This window comes from Mobula hypostoma, assembly GCF_963921235.1.
Source record: "Mobula hypostoma chromosome 8 unlocalized genomic scaffold, sMobHyp1.1 SUPER_8_unloc_4, whole genome shotgun sequence".
Taxonomy (NCBI): domain Eukaryota; kingdom Metazoa; phylum Chordata; class Chondrichthyes; order Myliobatiformes; family Myliobatidae; genus Mobula; species Mobula hypostoma.
This window is the reverse complement of record NW_026948127.1, coordinates 335888-353406: the sequence shown is the minus strand read 5'-3', so window position 1 is coordinate 353406 and position 17519 is coordinate 335888. Positions and strand designations below refer to the sequence as shown.

The following is a 17519-nucleotide window of genomic DNA, read 5'->3' as shown; positions in this document are numbered from 1 at the left end:
TGTGTTGCTTATTTCTTTAATAAAACTTTCTTAGTTCCAGTAATCCAGACTGCAACTGAGTGATCCATTTCTGCTGGTTTGGCAACCCAGTTACGGGGTACGTAACAGTAGCAATAAGCATTTGTAACAGTGACCATCCATCCAGTGACTGGCTGTAACTACCTGTGGCTGTAACTGTGACCGCTGTATCTGCAACTAGCTAAAACTGTGACCTCTGCAACCGTGACTGGCTGTAAAAGTGACCACTGCATCTGTGACTGGTTGTAACTATGACTGGCTGAGTAGTGACCAGCAGTACGAGTGACGGCTGTAGCTGACCAGCTGTAATTAAGACAAGCTGTCATAGTAATTGGCTGTACCAGTGACTGGCTGTAACAGTGACCATGACAAGGTTTAACAATGAATGGCTGTACCGCTGACCACTATAACTGTGACTGTCTGTAACTGTGACCAGTTGTTACTGTGACTGCTATGCCAGCTAGTGGCGCAGTGACATCAGTGCCAGAGTCCGGAGCGAAGGATCCCAAGTTCAAACCCAGTCGGCTCCCCCCGAGCACGCTTTCCATCCATCCCGGGTTGAACGTCGAGCTAGCCACTCGGCCTCGCAAAAAACAAGGGTCAAGCCAGGAACGTCCATACCGTGACCCGGTTAATCCGAAAGGGGACCAATTCTGACACTACGCGCCAGACAAGAATGGCTGACTGTCTGGTGTGACAAGCTATGAAATGACTGTGACTGCTGTAACTGTGACTGACTGCAACAGTGACTGGCTGTAATTGTGACCACTGTAACTATAACCAACTCTAGCAGTGACCGGCTGTAACAAAGGACCATGAGCACGTGGTTTGCCTTCATCCTGCCCAGTGGTCTGGGCCAGTTTATTTGAGAAATTGATTCACCCTTCAGCTTTGCATGGGAAAAAACTACAGAAGAATAGAACCGATTATACAACGTTACTAAAAGTCTGCAGACAGGTGATTATACAAACATACAAGCAAGCATAAAGAATGCTAAAACTACAGGGAAAACAATAAAAATATCAATCCCACAGCAGTGTCCATGCTCCCGAAAATGGATTGGTTTCACAGTGCTGGACAACGTCGGCTGTGGCCATTGCTTTGAGAAATTGGTCAATATTTCTGACCATATTATCCAGAACATACAGGGCCAGGATGCATTTTATCATCTCGATCTTTCCCTCTCCACTGATTCGAAACCACAAACATGAAACGCCTCTCCATCCCAGTACGTTCTGCCAACATCTCAAACTGAGGAAAAGGAAGGAGAGAGAGGGTATTAATGGAATTATAAACTCCACAGGCTTCAGATTCACGGGCAATGGTAGCAGTAACAGAGAGGAAGAGAGCTGTTCCATTGGGATGGGCTTCAGCTGAACTGTGTTGTGGCCAGTGTCCTGGGGAATCACGTGAATACTGTGTAGACCAGGCTTCAGACTAGACAGAAAGGGGAGGGTTCCAAGGGCAGAATGCTTAATAACTGAAGAGGAAGTGAGAGACCGGTGGCTCAGAGGAGTGAGGGGGGATTTGACAAACAAAGTGTGGCAGGAGGGGGCAGAAAATATCAGTAAAATGAGGCAGCACAAAGTAAAGCCTGAGTAATCGAGTTTAACACGTGGCTAAGGAGATGGTGCAGGAGGAGGAGGGCTTCCGATTATTGGATCATTGGGCTCTCTTCCAGGGAAGGTGGGACCTGTACAGATGGGATGGTTTGCACCTGAATTGGGGAACGAATATCTTAGCAGGAAGGTTTGCTCGTGCTGCAAGTGGGTGGGGATGGTGTTTAAACTAGAACAACACAGGATGGGAAGCAGAGCGCCTGAACAGATCGTGGAGTGGTTGTGGGGAAAGATGTTGCTGAGCCAACACACAAGGTCAGGAATCAAAAGGTTGACCATGGTGGGACTAATGTTCTGAGTTTTGTAAATTTCAATGCAGAGAGTATTGTAGGAAAGGCAGACGAGCTCAGGGCATTCAAAGCACATTTATTGTCAAGGTATGCATAAATTATACAACCCTGAGATTCATCTGTTCGCAGCCACAAAGCACAAACCTGCAAAAACAATTAAAAAGAGACCAACTCCCAATGTGCAGAGACAATAAAACAGTAAAAACAAGCAACAGTATTCCGAATCAAATTGAGTCTGTAGACCCGAATCCTGGATAACCTGGAGTCAGCCCACATCCTCGGTCTCAGTTCGTCAGACAGCGGGACAAATCTCCGTGAAGCTCACAGACACGAAACGCGAAGCAGCCGGAGAAGTTTCACAGGTTCAGGGTGAAAGGTAAAAAGTTTAAGGGGAACATGAAGGGAAACGTCTTCACTCAGAGGGTCGTGAGAGTGTGTGATGAGCTGTCAGCACAAGTGGTGCGTGGAAGCTCGATTTCAACATTGAAGAGAAGATTGGATCGGTACACGCATGGTGGGGGTATGGAGGGCCATGGTCCAGGTGCAGGTCAATGGGAGTAGGCAGTTTAAATGGTTCAGCACAGATCAGCTGGGCTGAAGGGTCTGTTTCTGTGTTGTATTTCTCTACGACTCTCTGACTCGAAGCATAATTTGGAGTATTGTCTGCAGTTTTGGTCACCTACCCACTGGATAAGTGTTTGGGAGGTTGGGGGTCAAGAGTGCAGGGAACTGGGACAGAAGGAGATGAGGTCCCAGACAGATCAGCTGAATCATAGTGAGTTTGACAGGATGGAGAGGCCCAGTGACCTCCTACTGCCTCCCGTGTTTACCTCCTGTGTTTACCTCTCTGCTGTCAGTGGGATCATGCTATGCACAGATGGGTGCTTTGTTTCTCACATCAATGTCAGCAACAGCAAGGAACTGAGTATTAACTTCAAAAGGAGGAGACCAGAGGACCATGAGCCAGTCCTCTTCGGGGTTCAGAGGTGGAGAGCTTCAGCAACTTTAAATTCCTCAGTGTTACTATTTCAGAGGAAGTGTTCTGGGCCCAAAAATTAAATGCGTTTACAAACAAAGCACAGCAGCACCTCTACTTGCTGAGAAGTTTGTGAAGATTTGGTATGACATCTAAAACTTTGGCAAACTTTTATGGTTGTGTAGTGGAAAGTATACTGACGGGCTGCATCACAGCCTGGTGTGGAAACACCAATGCCGTTGAATGGAAATTCCTATGAAACCAGCAAGTATAGCCCAGTCCATCACGGGTAAAGCTGTTTCCACCATTGAGCACATCGATATGGAGCGTTGTTGCATCATCTGGGACACATGCCACCCAGGACATGTTCTCTTTCTGCTGCTGCTCTCAGGAAGAAGGTACAGGAGCCCCAAGACTCATTCCACTGGGTTCAGGAAGTTATTACCCCTCAGTCATCAGGCTCTTAAATCAAAGTGGATAACATCACAAAACTTCCCCCCTTCATTGAGACGTTCCCACATCCTCCGGATTCACTTTCAGGGACACTATCTCATGGTAAAATGGAGGTAAGGAGGAAGTTTTTAGCCAGGGAGTAGTAAATCTGTGGACAGAGAGCTGTGGAGTCCAAGTCCATGGGTATATTTAAAGCAAAAGTTGATGGTTTCCTGATAGTTGATAGTTTGTTACACCCAGGGAAAGGTTTCACTGCTAAGGTAATGGTCGTTCTGTTAAGCAGTGTTTGGGTTATGGTTAGAGATAACGGGTGCTTTGCAATGTGAGCCGACCAATGAGGGGAGTGGGTTTTGTGTTGTGTGCCTGACACCGGTGTGAGCTGGGTCCTTTGTTTGGCAGGAGATGAAGGGAGAAGACTGTTTAATTATAATGGGCCCTTCTTGCCTCTTCCTTCTTTTTTACTAACCCTTTAGGTAAGTGAAGATTCATAAATATAATTCTTTCAATCATATGCAGTGTGCTGTCTGTTATTTATTGACACTGAGTTGTACAGGGTAGCAAATTACACAGAGGGTTGAGGTGGGAGAACGTCACAATCTCATGGGTTTGGTGGATCGGAGTGTGTCTTCCCTCGACTTACACAGCCGGGGGGGGGGGTCATTGTGGGGTTATCGACCAGGATTGATTTTGTTGGATGCTGTGTGATTGCCTGAGTATTGATCCAGTGGGTTGTGTGTTTAAGCCCGTGCTAACCTATTTTCCGGTAAAGTAATTACAGTACGTGGTAATTAACGCTGCAGGGGTTGAGCGGTGGTGAGAATCCACAGGATTACCGGTAACGAATGCTTGTGCAATGAGTGGGGTAGACACTTGTAGCGCCAATGAATTGTTAATAAGGACTCTGTGTACTGTTAAAGCATTGGGAACAGTTACAATCCTGGAGTGGCGGTTTGACAAAATGGCAGGCAAAGGGTCGCTGAGGTAACGGCAGTGGATCTGCCCGCTTCTATCGGGGCCCAGGAAGAGAGAGGGGGGCCGTGGGTCATCCATACTTTCCGGGAGGAGGGGAGTGTAGACGAGGGTGCCGAATCGGAAACTCAGTTTCCCGGAGCTGGGGCGGAGACTTTAAAGACAAGTTGCTCTCGTTTCTGCGGAGCGAGGGGAAGGAGTGGTCTGATGTGGAGGGTCTAATGACCCTCCAGCGAGGGAGGAGCATTCTGAGTTGGTATCGGCCCTTGCCTCCCTGGCAAATAAATGGCAAAATGCCCAGGTGCAAAGTGCCAGTTGTCGTAGGCTGAGGATGTTCTCGGGAATAACGCCCACCCATCGGGGAAGGGGAGTATGAGACTTGGGCAGAGCAGATCTCTCAGATGCTGGATGAGTGCCAGAGCTCTGACGACGTAAAAAGACAGCAACTGGCAGAGAGTCATGGTGACTGGTGCCTGCAGAAGTGGAAGACGTCTAGTAGCATCTGTGGAAGGTGAAGGAAGCTGGGATCATCACTGAGTTCAGAAGCCCCAATATGTCTCCAATAGTGGTGGCCAGGAAGAAGAATGGGAAGGTACGGATGTGTGTGGACTATAGGACTCTGAACAGAAGTACCATCCCGAGAACTGAGGACAGGCTGACCTGCCTGAGTGGTGCGAAGTGGTTCAGTGTGCTAGAATGGAGGAGCGGGCATTATCAAATCCCCATGAGTGAGGCTGACAAAGAGAAGACGACATTTATATGTCCACTGGGATTCTTCCAGTTTAAAAGCGAGTCCCAGGGCATATCTAGAGCCCTGGCGACTTCCCAGCATGTCATAGAGAAAACAGTGGTGGATATGAACTAGCTTGAGGTGTTGTTGTACCTGGATCATCTCAGAGTGTTTGGGTTCACCTTACAAGAACATGAAGTGAGGCTACTGAAGATGCAGGGCTTCCTGAAAACTCAAGGGTTAAAACTTTCCCTGGACAAGTGCTGGTTCTGCAAGACGTCTGTTAGCTATGTCGGGCATATAGTCTCATGGGATGGAGTAGCATGGATCTGTCTAGGATAGAGGCAATGACTACATGGCCAAGCCCCAGACTGTGACTGCCCTGTTCTCGTTGTTTGTGTTTGTGGGTACTATCGGAGGTTCGTGAAGTACTACTTTAAAGTGAATCACCCTTTAAACCAGCCTCTGTGCACTTACCCTCCCTTGGGGCTGAAAGGAGAGGATGGTAAATATTATCTTAGCCCTGCAGAGCTTTTTGGAGTGAGATGGGATGCGAAATGTGAAGAGGACTTTCAGTTGCTGAAGGAGCTGCTGACGAAAGCGTCTGTACTGGCTTTTGCGGTCCCCATTTGCTGTATGTATCGCATACAGATGCCAGCAGAGAGGGCTTAGGGGTATTCTGTATCAGGATCAGGGCACAGGGTTGAGACCTGTTGTGTTTGTCAGCCGAAGTCTGTCACCCCCTAAGCGAAAGTACCCACACACCACTGAGTTACAAGCAATGAAGTGGGCTGTGGTGGATAAGCTAAGTGACTATCTTTATGGAGCCAAGTTTGAGGTGAGGACGGACAACAACCCATTAACATATATCCTGACCTTGGTGAAATTGGATGCCACAGGCCATTAGTGGGTGGCGGTGTTATCTGCCTATGATTTCAGCCTGAAGTACCATTTGGAAAGTAGCAACATTGATGCCGATGCATTGTCCCAACGTGTACATGAAGGGCTGGACAGGGACAGAGAGTGGGAGAGTGTTCCTGCCCCTGGAGTGACAGCCATGTGCCCATTTTCTATCATGGTAAGGCAGAGGAAAGGCAAGGGCAGAATCTAGCGGCAGATCATTTGGGAGCTTCTCATGCTGCCATTTCACAAGCTCACTACAACCTGACTGCTCTGAAGACAAAGCAGTTGCCAGAATTGAGTCCCTGGGAAGTGGCAGCCGCTCAGGGAAATGACCCGGACATCGGCACCATTTGGTCAGCGGTTGTGGAAGGGGACATGGCACAAGAGGACAAGATGAAACACTCTGTGGTGTCTCTACTACTGAGAGAATGGCCCAGATTGGAGTTGATGAGCCAGATCACGTCATCTCTGGACCAGCCTTGGCATTCTGAGCTGGTTCTGTGTGAGAAATATCAGTGGATTGTGTTGAAGTCACTTCATGATTATTCCAGCTATTTGGGGGTTGATAAGACCTATGGATTGCTCAGAGATCAGTACTACTGACCCCAAATGAAGCTGGAGGTCGAAGAGTTCTGTAAGTCATGCATTCAATGTATATGGAGCAAGATGGTGCCTATGAGGGCTGCTCTATTGTCCCATTTGCAGAGTGTGAGGCCACTTGACCTAGTGTGCATGGATTTCCTATCAATAGAGCCCGATGTCAGCAACATGGTCAATGCCTTTGTCATCATGGATTACTGCAGCAGATATGCAGAAGCTTTCCCTCCCAAGGATCAGAGGGCATCCACCCTGGCCAAAGTGTTATGGGAGAAGTATTCCATTTATTATGGCTTCCCTAGGTGGATACATATTGATCAGGGATGGGATTTTGAGAGTAGGCTCATACATGAGTTTCTGAGCATGCTTGGAGTCAAGAAGTCGAGGACTATGCTTTATCACCAGCAGGGTGATCCAGAGCCTGACAGCTTCAAACAGACTTTGCTAGACATGTTTGAAACCTTGGAGATCAGTAAAAAGAACAAGTGGAGTCAACATGTTGGACATCTAGTCCACTGCTACAACTGTACACAGAATGAAGCTACCGGGTATCTGATGTTTGGGCATGAAGCAAGGTTGCCCGGTGACCTCCGTTTTGGGATTAGCGAGAAAGATCTACAACAGAAGACTTATCTGAAATGTGTGTAACATGCTGTAAGGTTTCACTGCTGTGTAATATGAGGTAAGGTTGCACTGATAACATAATGGTTTCTCTGTAGCAGCAATGTTTGGGTTATGACGAGAGATAACGGGGTTTGGAATGCTGTTGTTCTTTCTTGTGAGTCTGGAAGAGAGATTTTCATGGGCTTTTTCTGGGGAGAGTTGGGGACAGAAGACACGAATGGAGGGTGTTGGTAGACCGCCAGATGGAGTGGACTTGGAGCGAGGGTCCGAAGGGCAGCGACGATCGGTGGAGGTCGATGGTGGAAGACGGGCTTATCAGCGAGCTCCAACATTGTGCAAGAGACTGTTTCATAAGAATGGGCCCTTTTTCTTTTCTAATTGTCTTTATTAACCATAGAGTCAAAGTAAGAATTATAAAGCTTAATCATTTAATCACATATTGTATACAGTTTGTTATTTTGGAGTACTGATTTGTAACGGGACACATCGCGCAGCATCCACCCAAACAAGATTTTTTTAAGTTTGGCTGGGCCGGGGGCTGTCACCCCCAATATTAAGCTGCTAGCTGAAGTGAGAGTTACATATGTGTCTGATATGAGAAGCGATCTGAAAAAGACTTGTAAACTAGCTGAGGTCTCAGCTACCAAGCAGAATCAAGGAAATAAGAGGAGGTATGATCAAACAGTTAGGTTCTCCCAACTAATGCCTGGAGACTGAGTCCTCATAAAGAATTTGGAGCCACCTGGGAAGCACAAGTTGGCTGACCACTGGAGTCTACGCCCAATGTCGTGGAGAGTCAGATGCCAAACGTACCAGTTTTCTTGGTGAAACCAAAGGATGGCAATGGGCCTGTCAAGATTCTCCATCAGAACTACATTCTACCTCTGGGGCATGAGATACGTGTTGACCCAGAGCTTGACCTGGACTGTACATCAAGAAGAGGACTCCGCGGGGATGAGGGTGAACTGAAAGACCAGCAGCGGAAAGAACTAGACTAGACCATCCCCCCGAATGTGATACGGACTCGGAGGATGAGGTAATGGGTGTGGTATATTCTGCCCTTCGCAAACTCCCCAATAATTGATGAAGAGATTCCCAACCCTTCTCACGCTGAAATGGGGGGAACTAGCAGAGGACAGGCAGGTTTATGGTTAGAAAATAACGGGATGCTGGACTCTAACGCAACTGGGCATGAAGCCGAGCTCATCCAAGTGACGAGGGGACCCGAGTTGGGAGGCATGAGTAAGGGACAGGGAGGGGGCTCCCCAGGTAGACAGGAAAGAGCCCAGGGAGTGTCTGAAGCTGAAGAAGTAGATGAAGGGATAAGGAGATTTCAAAGAATCAGGAGATCCCCAGACAGACTGGCCTCTATCACACCCAGGGAAGAGAGTGTGGCACCTATCCCCTTGGTGAGATATGTCACTGCCATGTACACCTGGGATGGATGTTGTGCTTTGTATTACGGGGTGACAAATCTCAACACCATGAGGACATGACTAACTATATTGGAGAGAGAGTGCAATACCCTGGGAAAGGTTTCACTGCTAGCGTAACGGTCGTTCTGTAGAAGCCGTGTTTGGGTTATGGTTAGAGATAACGGGTGCTTTGGAATGTGAACCATCCAGTGAGGGGAGTGGGTTTTTGTGTTGTGTACCTGACACCTGTGTGATCTGGGTCCTTTATTCAGCGGGAGGTGAAGGCAGAAGATGCTGAAGAGAACCAGTGATAGGATTTGACCCAGTAGGGAAATCGTGATTCGATGGAGCAAGCTGCCGAGATCAACTGAGGATCAGTGAATGTGGATTTTGGGAAGAGTTGAGCTCCAACTCACGCACATTTGACTGTTTAATTATTATGGGCCATTTTTGTTCCTTTCTTTCTTTTCATTACTAACCCTACAGGTAAGTGAAGATTCATCAGTATAATTCCTTTAATCGTACAAAGTGTGCTGTCTGTTATTTCTTGGCACTGAGTTGTAACAGGGCAGCAAATTACACAGCATCCACACAAGCCGGGGTCTGGGGTCAAAGAGCCATCTCAATCTCACAGGTTTGCAGTACCAGAGTGTGTCTTCCCTAGACCTACGTAGCCAAGGAAACCGGGGGATTTCACTGGAAAGCAGCATCCACCATCAGGGACAAACACCTCCCAGGACATGCTCTCTTCTTGCTGCTGCCATCAGGAAGAAGGTACAGGAGCCCTAAGACTCACTCCGCTGGGTTCAGGAAGTTGATACCCCTCAGTCCTCAGGGTCTTGAATCAAAGTGGATAACGTCACTCAACTTCACTTGTCCCCTTCATTGAGATGTTCCCACATCCACTGGACTCACTTTTAGGGGCTCTTAATCTCACGTTAAAATGGAGGTAAGGAGGATTTTTATTTTAGCCAGACAGTAATGAATCTGTGGACAGAGAGAGGTGGAGGCCAAGTCCATGGGTGTATTGAAGGCAAAAGTTGATCATTTCCTGATTGTTCAGAGCATCAAAGGTTCTGGCAAGAAGGCAGATGTACGGGGTTGAGTGAGATCCAGGATCAGCCATGATAGAATAGCGGGGCAGACTCAATGGGCTGAATGGCCTAATTCTGCTCTTATGTCTAATGGTCTTGTGGTCTTATGTTCTTGATATTTATTGTTTAGTTATTTATTTTATTATTATTTCTTCCTTTTTGTGTTTGCAGTTTGTTGTCTTTTACACACTGGTTGATCACCCAGGTTGGTGCTGTCAATCACTGATCCTGTTATGGTTAATATTCTGTGGATTATTGAATATTCCCTAAGGAAAATGAATCTCAGGGTTGTATATGGTGACATTTATAATCTTTGATCATAATTTACTTTGAACTGAGGTTTCTCCTGTGGTTATCAATTCAATGGCATGGAAATGATGGTTCACTGTTACCTGTCCGAGTCTGATCAAGGATGGACAATAAATGGTGGATGTGTCTGCACACTCACAAAGTGGGACCGTTACACTGTAAAAATACCATATTGATATCACCTCTCCGATTCTACAGATTATTACCTTCCTCTGCAGTGGCTCATATTCATAAATCCGTGCATTGTGTTTCTCTGGTATCCCTAATAATTCAGACTTGGTCCCAATCACAACCCTGTGAATATCTGGAAAAGAGAGATGATCCAGATATCAATATGAAGCTGCAATGCTGAGGTGACAATAGTTACACAGACCAAAAGAAAGCACTTACATTTCTGTGTCACGACTGTCTGTAACACCTGAAACTCTTTCATTTTATCATCACTGATGCAGTCTATGGTGTTGATATTAAATATGAATGCAACTCCGTGAATTACATTTTCCGGAATAACAGGAGAGTTGGAAACATCCAAGTCAGGGTTGAAACTGTGTAACTAAGTGAGACAATGAAGAACTGGTTACTGAAGAAGCAGCAAGAACAGTGCAGTTCACAATCACTCCGCACTGAGTGACCAGTCCCATCAGACAAAGCCCAAAGATCACAGTCACTGATCTACTGAGATCCAGATGGGCTCTGACATCACTCTTGCTTCAGGGATCAGTGGGATCTCTCTGTCCCTGGCCGTCTCCAGCTGGGAATGTTGCTCTGTCCAGTTCACTGTTACTTTTCAGTTCCTTTCATTGTGGGTCCACCCTGTCCCCACGAGCTGTTTAGAATTTGCTCTGAGCTCTTCAATACTCAGTCCCTTCCTCTGTGTAATGTATCAACATTTTTTACCTAAATGTCAGGGCATTATAACAAAGTTTCCAGATGTTTCAGAAAGAGTTTGGTCCTTCACACTGCAGGATGATACAGTGTGTAAGCTGATGGCAAATTTAATCCTGAGGAAGGTGAGTTGTTCCGTCTCCATCAGTCATCGTGGTTATCCCTCGTGGTTGAGGATGATGTCTTTGTTCTGCTGATTTATTTATGGGCTCTCAAGTGGTTAGTCTCCATCAGTATTGTGGGAGAGACAATCATGTGTATTGTATCCAGGTTAGTGGAAGATAGAAAGGTAAATGGAGAGTTCAGCAGCTTTTGTTCATTTTATTTTCCTTTGGCCATTCAGCCAGTCTAGTTCATGCCAGCTCTCTGTCAGTTCACACTTCTCTCATCTCCCCATCAACTTCCCACCATTCTGACAACCCACTGGAAATGACAGCAGCAGACTGACCCCACAGTGTCCAAAATGGACGCCAGCAGAAGGCAACTGGTGGGAGACAATGAGGAGCTGCTCCAGGTGAGTTGGAGCAGGGGTCGGACCAGCATCGGGGCAGGTGACCCTGTGACCTTCACTAGCAGTGGAGCGGATGCTGGGGTCATGTGTTGCTGGGATTGATCCATTTCCCCATCACTGCTCCGTCTCCTGACCTGTACCATGTGGAGGATGTCAGCACAACACTCAGTCCCCCCTCACGTGGACAAGAGCTCAACATGTCCCAACAATGTGTAGAGGGCAGGTGAGGTGGGAACGGCTGGCGGTGAGACATGCAGGAGAGAGATATGGAACTCGCCAACCAAACTCTGTTACTCCAGGAATAATATCTGTCACTCTGGCCTTGTGTGTTACTCCAGGAATAATATCTGTCACTCTTTCCCTGTGTGTTACTCCAGGACTAATCTGTCTCCGTGTCCCTGTGTTTTACTCCAGAACTAATCTCTGTCACTATGTCCCCATGTGTTACTCCAGGACTAATCACCATCATTGTGTCCCAGTGTGTTACTCCAGGAATAATCTCTGTCACTGTGTCCCCGTGTGTTACTCCAGGACTAATCTCTGTCACTCTGTCGCCGTGTGTTACTCCAGGACTAATCTCTGTCACTGTGTCCCCGTGTGTTACTCCAGGACTAATCACTATCACTGTGTTCACAAGTGTTACTGTTTGTTTGGTGTTTCCGTATAATTTCTTTTACAGAGTGCCACCCTCCCTCAATCCACATTGTAGCTTCATCCCAATCGGAATGTGGACCCAGACTTCTGAACCATGACTATTTCATCAGAAATTTTTCTTGGGAGTTATTTCTCCCATCTCTTTTTGAGATTGCTCAGTGTTTAATGGGTTGTGGGAATCAGGAGTATAAAGTGTTACGTACCCCGTAACTGGGTTGCCAAACCAGCAGAAATGGATCACTCAGTTGGAGTCTGGAGTACTAGAACTAAGAAAGTTTTATTAAAGAAACAAGCAACACATTAATCGAAAGGATAATAAATGCAACAGTTCAGCGATGATAAACGCACATGTGCACAGAATTAAGATAACAGCATCAATCAAGCTCTATCGTTGTCTAGGGGTAAATGACCAATTTCAAAATGACTCAAAGTTCAGTCCAGTTAGTAGTTCAGTTCGCAGTAATCGTTGCCATGGCGATGGACAAGGTGGGGGAAGAGACAGAGAGAACAGGAACAACTGATCATTCAGAACGGCTTCACTCACAGACCGGCGAGATGGCTCACAAGCAACTTTTTGGGCGGGTCCTTGGTGATGTCACCTGAGGTCACCGACTGTGACCCCTCCTCCAGATGCGGTCGATCCTCTGCAGTGAACCCAGCACCCAGGCAAGGGCGGACACACACCAGGTTCCCGCTGATCGTACCTTTCCACCCTTGTCGTTGTCTGGCACTTCTCACCCACTCGTGAGAGGCGCACCGCTTCCAGGGTCTCGTTACCTCGGGTGGCGTGTGTCCTGCCTTAGCGAACCTGTCCCTTTTTATCCCCCTGCTGGGGTATCGCCTGTCCATCACTTCAAACAGTTCAGGGTTCAAAGGGGGGAGCCGCTCCAGACAGTTCTCTCTCCCACATTCCTTCATTACACATCTCCGGACGCTGCTCCATTGTTCCTTATCTCTCCTTCCCCTGAGGGCAGGTGGCAGACCAACTGCTGATGCCACTGATGCTAGCCCAGGCCAGCAAACATCTTAATTTTATGTGTATTCTCGTAACACCTCCCCACTTTAAGGATTTTTACCGGGAGGTAAAAATTACAAACATGACTACATTATCTGATACATACACAATATACATCTTTATCAGCTATTTGGCTAATACAGAGAATTTGAAGCTGTCAACACCTTGACAGACAGTCATCACATTTTCTGTTCCTTTTACACGTGTTATTAATAATCCCTTAGACCAGGCTCCAACTCAGCAAACTTCATAGTGGCCAAAGACACTGATGAATTGCGACCAATGTAACCTCTCATTTGGTTTTGTCCCGGACCACAATAACAAGGGTCGTCCCATTCCGACTCAATTTTCTCTCGCAAGGGCTAGTAGGAGGGGGACGGGTATTGACCGCAGAGTTATTGCAAAACTTCCTGCAGTACCCCACCATCTCCAAAAGCCTTCTGAGGGCCCTCTTGTCTGTCGGGGTTGGGTGGTCAGCGATAGCCTGCACTGTAGCTTGCATCACTGCCAGCTGCCCCTGTGTCACCACAATTCCCAGGTAAGTGACCCTCGTGTGGCCGAATTCATTTTTTTCAAGGTTCACTATCAAACTGGCTTCAGACAGCCGTGTTAAATTGCCAATACACACCTCTGTGTTCATCAGCCCTTTAGTCACTGAATTACTCGAAAAATATGGGTGTTGTTTACTTGGCTGCCCTATTGTAACCACAATCACCCAACGTCCCAGTTCTTTGCATTTCCTCGGGACAATCAAACACATAGGTGCGAGTCGTTTAATTACTCCTTCTAAAGATTTGCTTTGTTCGGGGATTAAGGGAGAGACCTTATCAGTAGACCTGGCCAAAACAATAGCCTTCTCCCATCTGACCGATCCCATCCTAATCTTTTCAAAATGGTTCTTTTCTCTTATCAGGGGGCCCCTAGCTTCATTGATTTCCACGCTAACACCGACTAGGTTTGTTAGCATATCAAAAGCCGGTGACCGTCTCAGTTCGCGTCGGTCATGATCAATAACATTTTTCCCCCTGGGCAGCCGGTAAATCTCTTTCATGATTCCACCAACTGTTTCCTCCAGCACCGCAAGATGTCCACCGGGGGGTACCTCGTGGGCCATGTTAAAAACCTCATCCCCATAACTCTTTTGCACCACCCCCCACTCCTCATCTGCGGATGCTGTACTTGATTTCCCTTTCTTCCTTAGCACTTCCTCATCCGCACAATAGCTTGTCAAGGCTGTGTCAGAGAGAGCGGTCTCGGCAAAAACCATCAGCCCCTCGTCTCGCTCCTGCGTCTGCACAAATTCTTTCCTGGCTACTGCTACGTCTGTCCCAGCTCCCTCACTACCTCTTATCTCACTACACCCTGTCTCATAGAAGGTTGGCAGAAATGTTTCAGCCAAATTCACCATCGCGGGCGGGGCCTCCATGCTGGCAGGCTGACCCGTCAATCTCACGACTGGGAACACGATTCCTCCGGCGATGTCATTACCGAGCAAGACTTCCACGTCTTTCATCGGTAATTCGGACCTCACCCCGATCGTGACTAGTCCAGAGACCAGGTTGCTCTGTAAATGTATCTGGTGCAAAGGGACTGACTCTGTCCCTTCCCCAACACCTTTGACCTCTACCTCCCCAGTCTGGGTCTCTGAGCTAAACTCTAATACACTCTTCAGTATTAGTGACTGACACGCTCCCGTGTCTCTCCAGATCCGCACTGGAACTGGTTTTAACCCCTCCTTCACTGACACCAATCCGGCCGAGATAAACCTCTCGCGCCCTTCCTGGACTTTTTCAGACCTGTCCTTCCCTAGCGGTTCGCTTAACAGCTCAATACAGCCATTCAAAATTTCCGCTTTTCCTTTCCCCGTCTCCTTCCTTGGGGCAAAGCACCTGGACGCAAAGTGTCCGACTTTCCCACAATTATAACAGACGACCCCAGGAGACTTCCTACCAGACTGCTCCCGGTCTACCTTATCCTTTTCACTAGTCCCCGGCTTACTTTCTGACTTTTCCGGTGGACTCTCCCCGCCGTCCTGACTACCCTTCTGGTAGCCTTTACTCGGGGCAAACTTCATTTTATGCGTCAACGCATACTCATCCGCTAACTTAGCAGTTGCGGCTAACGTGGCTGCCTCTTTCTCATCGAGGTAGGGTCTCATACCCTCAGGGACACAACCTTTAAACTGCTCAATCAGAATCAGCTGCAGCAGTCTGTCGTAATCCCCCTCTACCCCCTTCGAGGCGCACCAACGCTCACAATATGTTTGCATCTCACGAGCAAACTCCAAATACGTGCGGTCCCACCGCTTCCTCGCATTCCGGAACCTCTGCCGGTATGCCTCCGGGACCAACTCATAAATCCTGAGGATGGCCTCTTTCATCACCTCATACCTCTGGGCATCTTCCGCGGACAAAGCTGAGTAAGCTTCTTGGGCCTTCCCTTTCAGTACACTCTGAAGTAAAACAACCCACTTATCCCTCGGCCAGTCCTGACTTATAGCCACTTTTTCGAAATGGAGAAAGTACCGATCCACATCGGTATCGTCAAATGGGGGAACCAGCCTTACCTCCTGGGTCGCCCGGAACCCTCCACCTTGGTTCGGCACGAGCCCCTGCTCGGCCCTTATCTTTAACTTCTCCAGCTCAAATTCCCTTTCCCTCTGTTTCTCCTCTCTCTCCAACTGTCTGTCCCTCTCTCTCTCTTCTCTCTCCAACTGTCTTTCTCTCTCTTGCCTTTCTACCTCTTTCTCTCTCTCCCGCCTTTCTAACTCTCTCTCTTTCTCCCGCCTTTCTAACTCTCTCTCCTGCCTTTCTAACTGCTTCTCTTCGTGTTCTAACTGCCGTACCCGGAACTCGTGCTCGAGTCTCAGTTTTTCAAGCTGTACCTGTACCGCGTCTCCAGCAGGTTTTTCAATAGACACCACCCCCAGCTCACCTTGGGGAAACACACCTTTAGATACATAGTGCTCTACAATAGCTCTGTGTATCTCCTCTCTCCTCATTGTCGACTTCACCTTAGCAAGATTCACCCGTTTGGCCACAGCTATCAATTCCGATTTCCTGGCATCCTCTAATGCCTCCAAGGTCGGCGCCTTTATAAATTCCTCAACCTCCATTTCTGCTGTTTGTCTTTTCTTTCTTTCGGGAATTTTAACCCAATCAATTTACTCCGTCCCAAATTTAGCGTTCAAAATCGCGGACGAGAACCCCACTTATGTTACGTACCCCGTAACTGGGTTGCCAAACCAGCAGAAATGGATCACTCAGTTGGAGTCTGGAGTACTAGAACTAAGAAAGTTTTATTAAAGAAACAAGCAACACATTAATCGAAAGGATAATAAATGCAACAGTTCAGCGATGATAAACGCACATGTGCACAGAATTAAGATAACAGCATCAATCAAGCTCTATCGTTGTCTAGGGGTAAATGACCAATTTCAAAATGACTCAAAGTTCAGTCCAGTTAGTAGTTCAGTTCGCAGTAATCGTTGCCATGGCGATGGACAAGGTGGGGGAAGAGACAGAGAGAACAGGAACAACTGATCATTCAGAACGGCTTCACTCACAGACCAGCAAGATGGCTCACAGACCAGCGAGATGGCTCACAAACAGCTTTTGGGCAGGTCCTTGGTGATGTCACCTGAGGTCACCGACTGTGACCCCTCCTCCAGATGCGGTCGATCCTCTGCAGTGAACCCGGCACCCAGGCAAGGGCGGACACACACCGGGTTCCCGCTGATCGTACCTTTCCACCCTTGTCGTTGTCTGGCACTTCTCACCCACTCGTGAGAGGCGCACCGCTTCCAGGGTCTCGTTACCTCGGGTGGCGTGTGTCCTGCCTTAGCGAACCTGTCCCTTTTTATCCCCCTGCTGGGGTATCGCCTGTCCATCACTTCAAACAGTTCAGGGTTCAAAGGGGGGAGCCGCTCCAGACAGCTCTCCCTCCCACATCCCTTCATTACACATCTCCGGACGCTGCTCCATTGTTCCTTATCTCTCCTTCCCCTGAGGGCAGGTGGCAGACCAACTGCTGATGCCACTGATGCTAGCCCAGGCCAGCAAACATCTTAATTTTATGTGTATTCTCGTAACAAAAGTAACAGCAGAAACTCACGTTTGTTCCTTTGGGAACTCTCCCTTCCAGGATCATCTGTAACACTCTCTTTGTCCGATCCATGTTTGCCAGAGCATTCCATCCAGATGAATCCCAGAACTTTAAACCCCCTGCTCTGTAGGACCTGAGCTGTAAATTTTCAAGAAGATGTACATTTGTATGGCACCTTTCATGGAGAGTGAAATCTGTGTAATGTAGAACACGGAACAGACAGTATTGACACAGCAAAATCTCATAAACAATAGAACAGTGATCAACTGGAGATCTGCTTTTTGTCATTGGCTGATGGCTAAAAATGTGCATCGGGACACAGAAGAACTTTCTTTTCCCTCAGTGATGGGGCG

General features: G+C 47.7%; 1 protein-coding gene across 9 annotated transcripts in view; it reads right to left on the bottom strand.

Moving 5' to 3' along the window:
- Nucleotides 1-856: 856 nt before the first annotated feature.
- The window catches only part of LOC134341199 (uncharacterized), a 36090-nt gene continuing 19427 nt past the window's right edge, over nt 857-17519 (bottom strand). For 5 of the 9 annotated variants that reach the window (XM_063039018.1, XM_063039022.1, XM_063039019.1 and 2 more), the window contains one exon: nt 12293-17304. In XM_063039018.1, coding sequence (XP_062895088.1) covers nt 13355-16177 — 2823 coding nt within the window. In that variant the 5' untranslated portion in view covers nt 16178-17304 and the 3' untranslated portion in view covers nt 12293-13354. Of the gene's footprint in view, nt 1270-10203; nt 10302-10387; nt 10551-12292; nt 17305-17519 lie in introns of those variants that run through there. The other 4 variants (XR_010016729.1, XR_010016730.1, XR_010016731.1 and 1 more) reach the window with 4 other exon arrangements.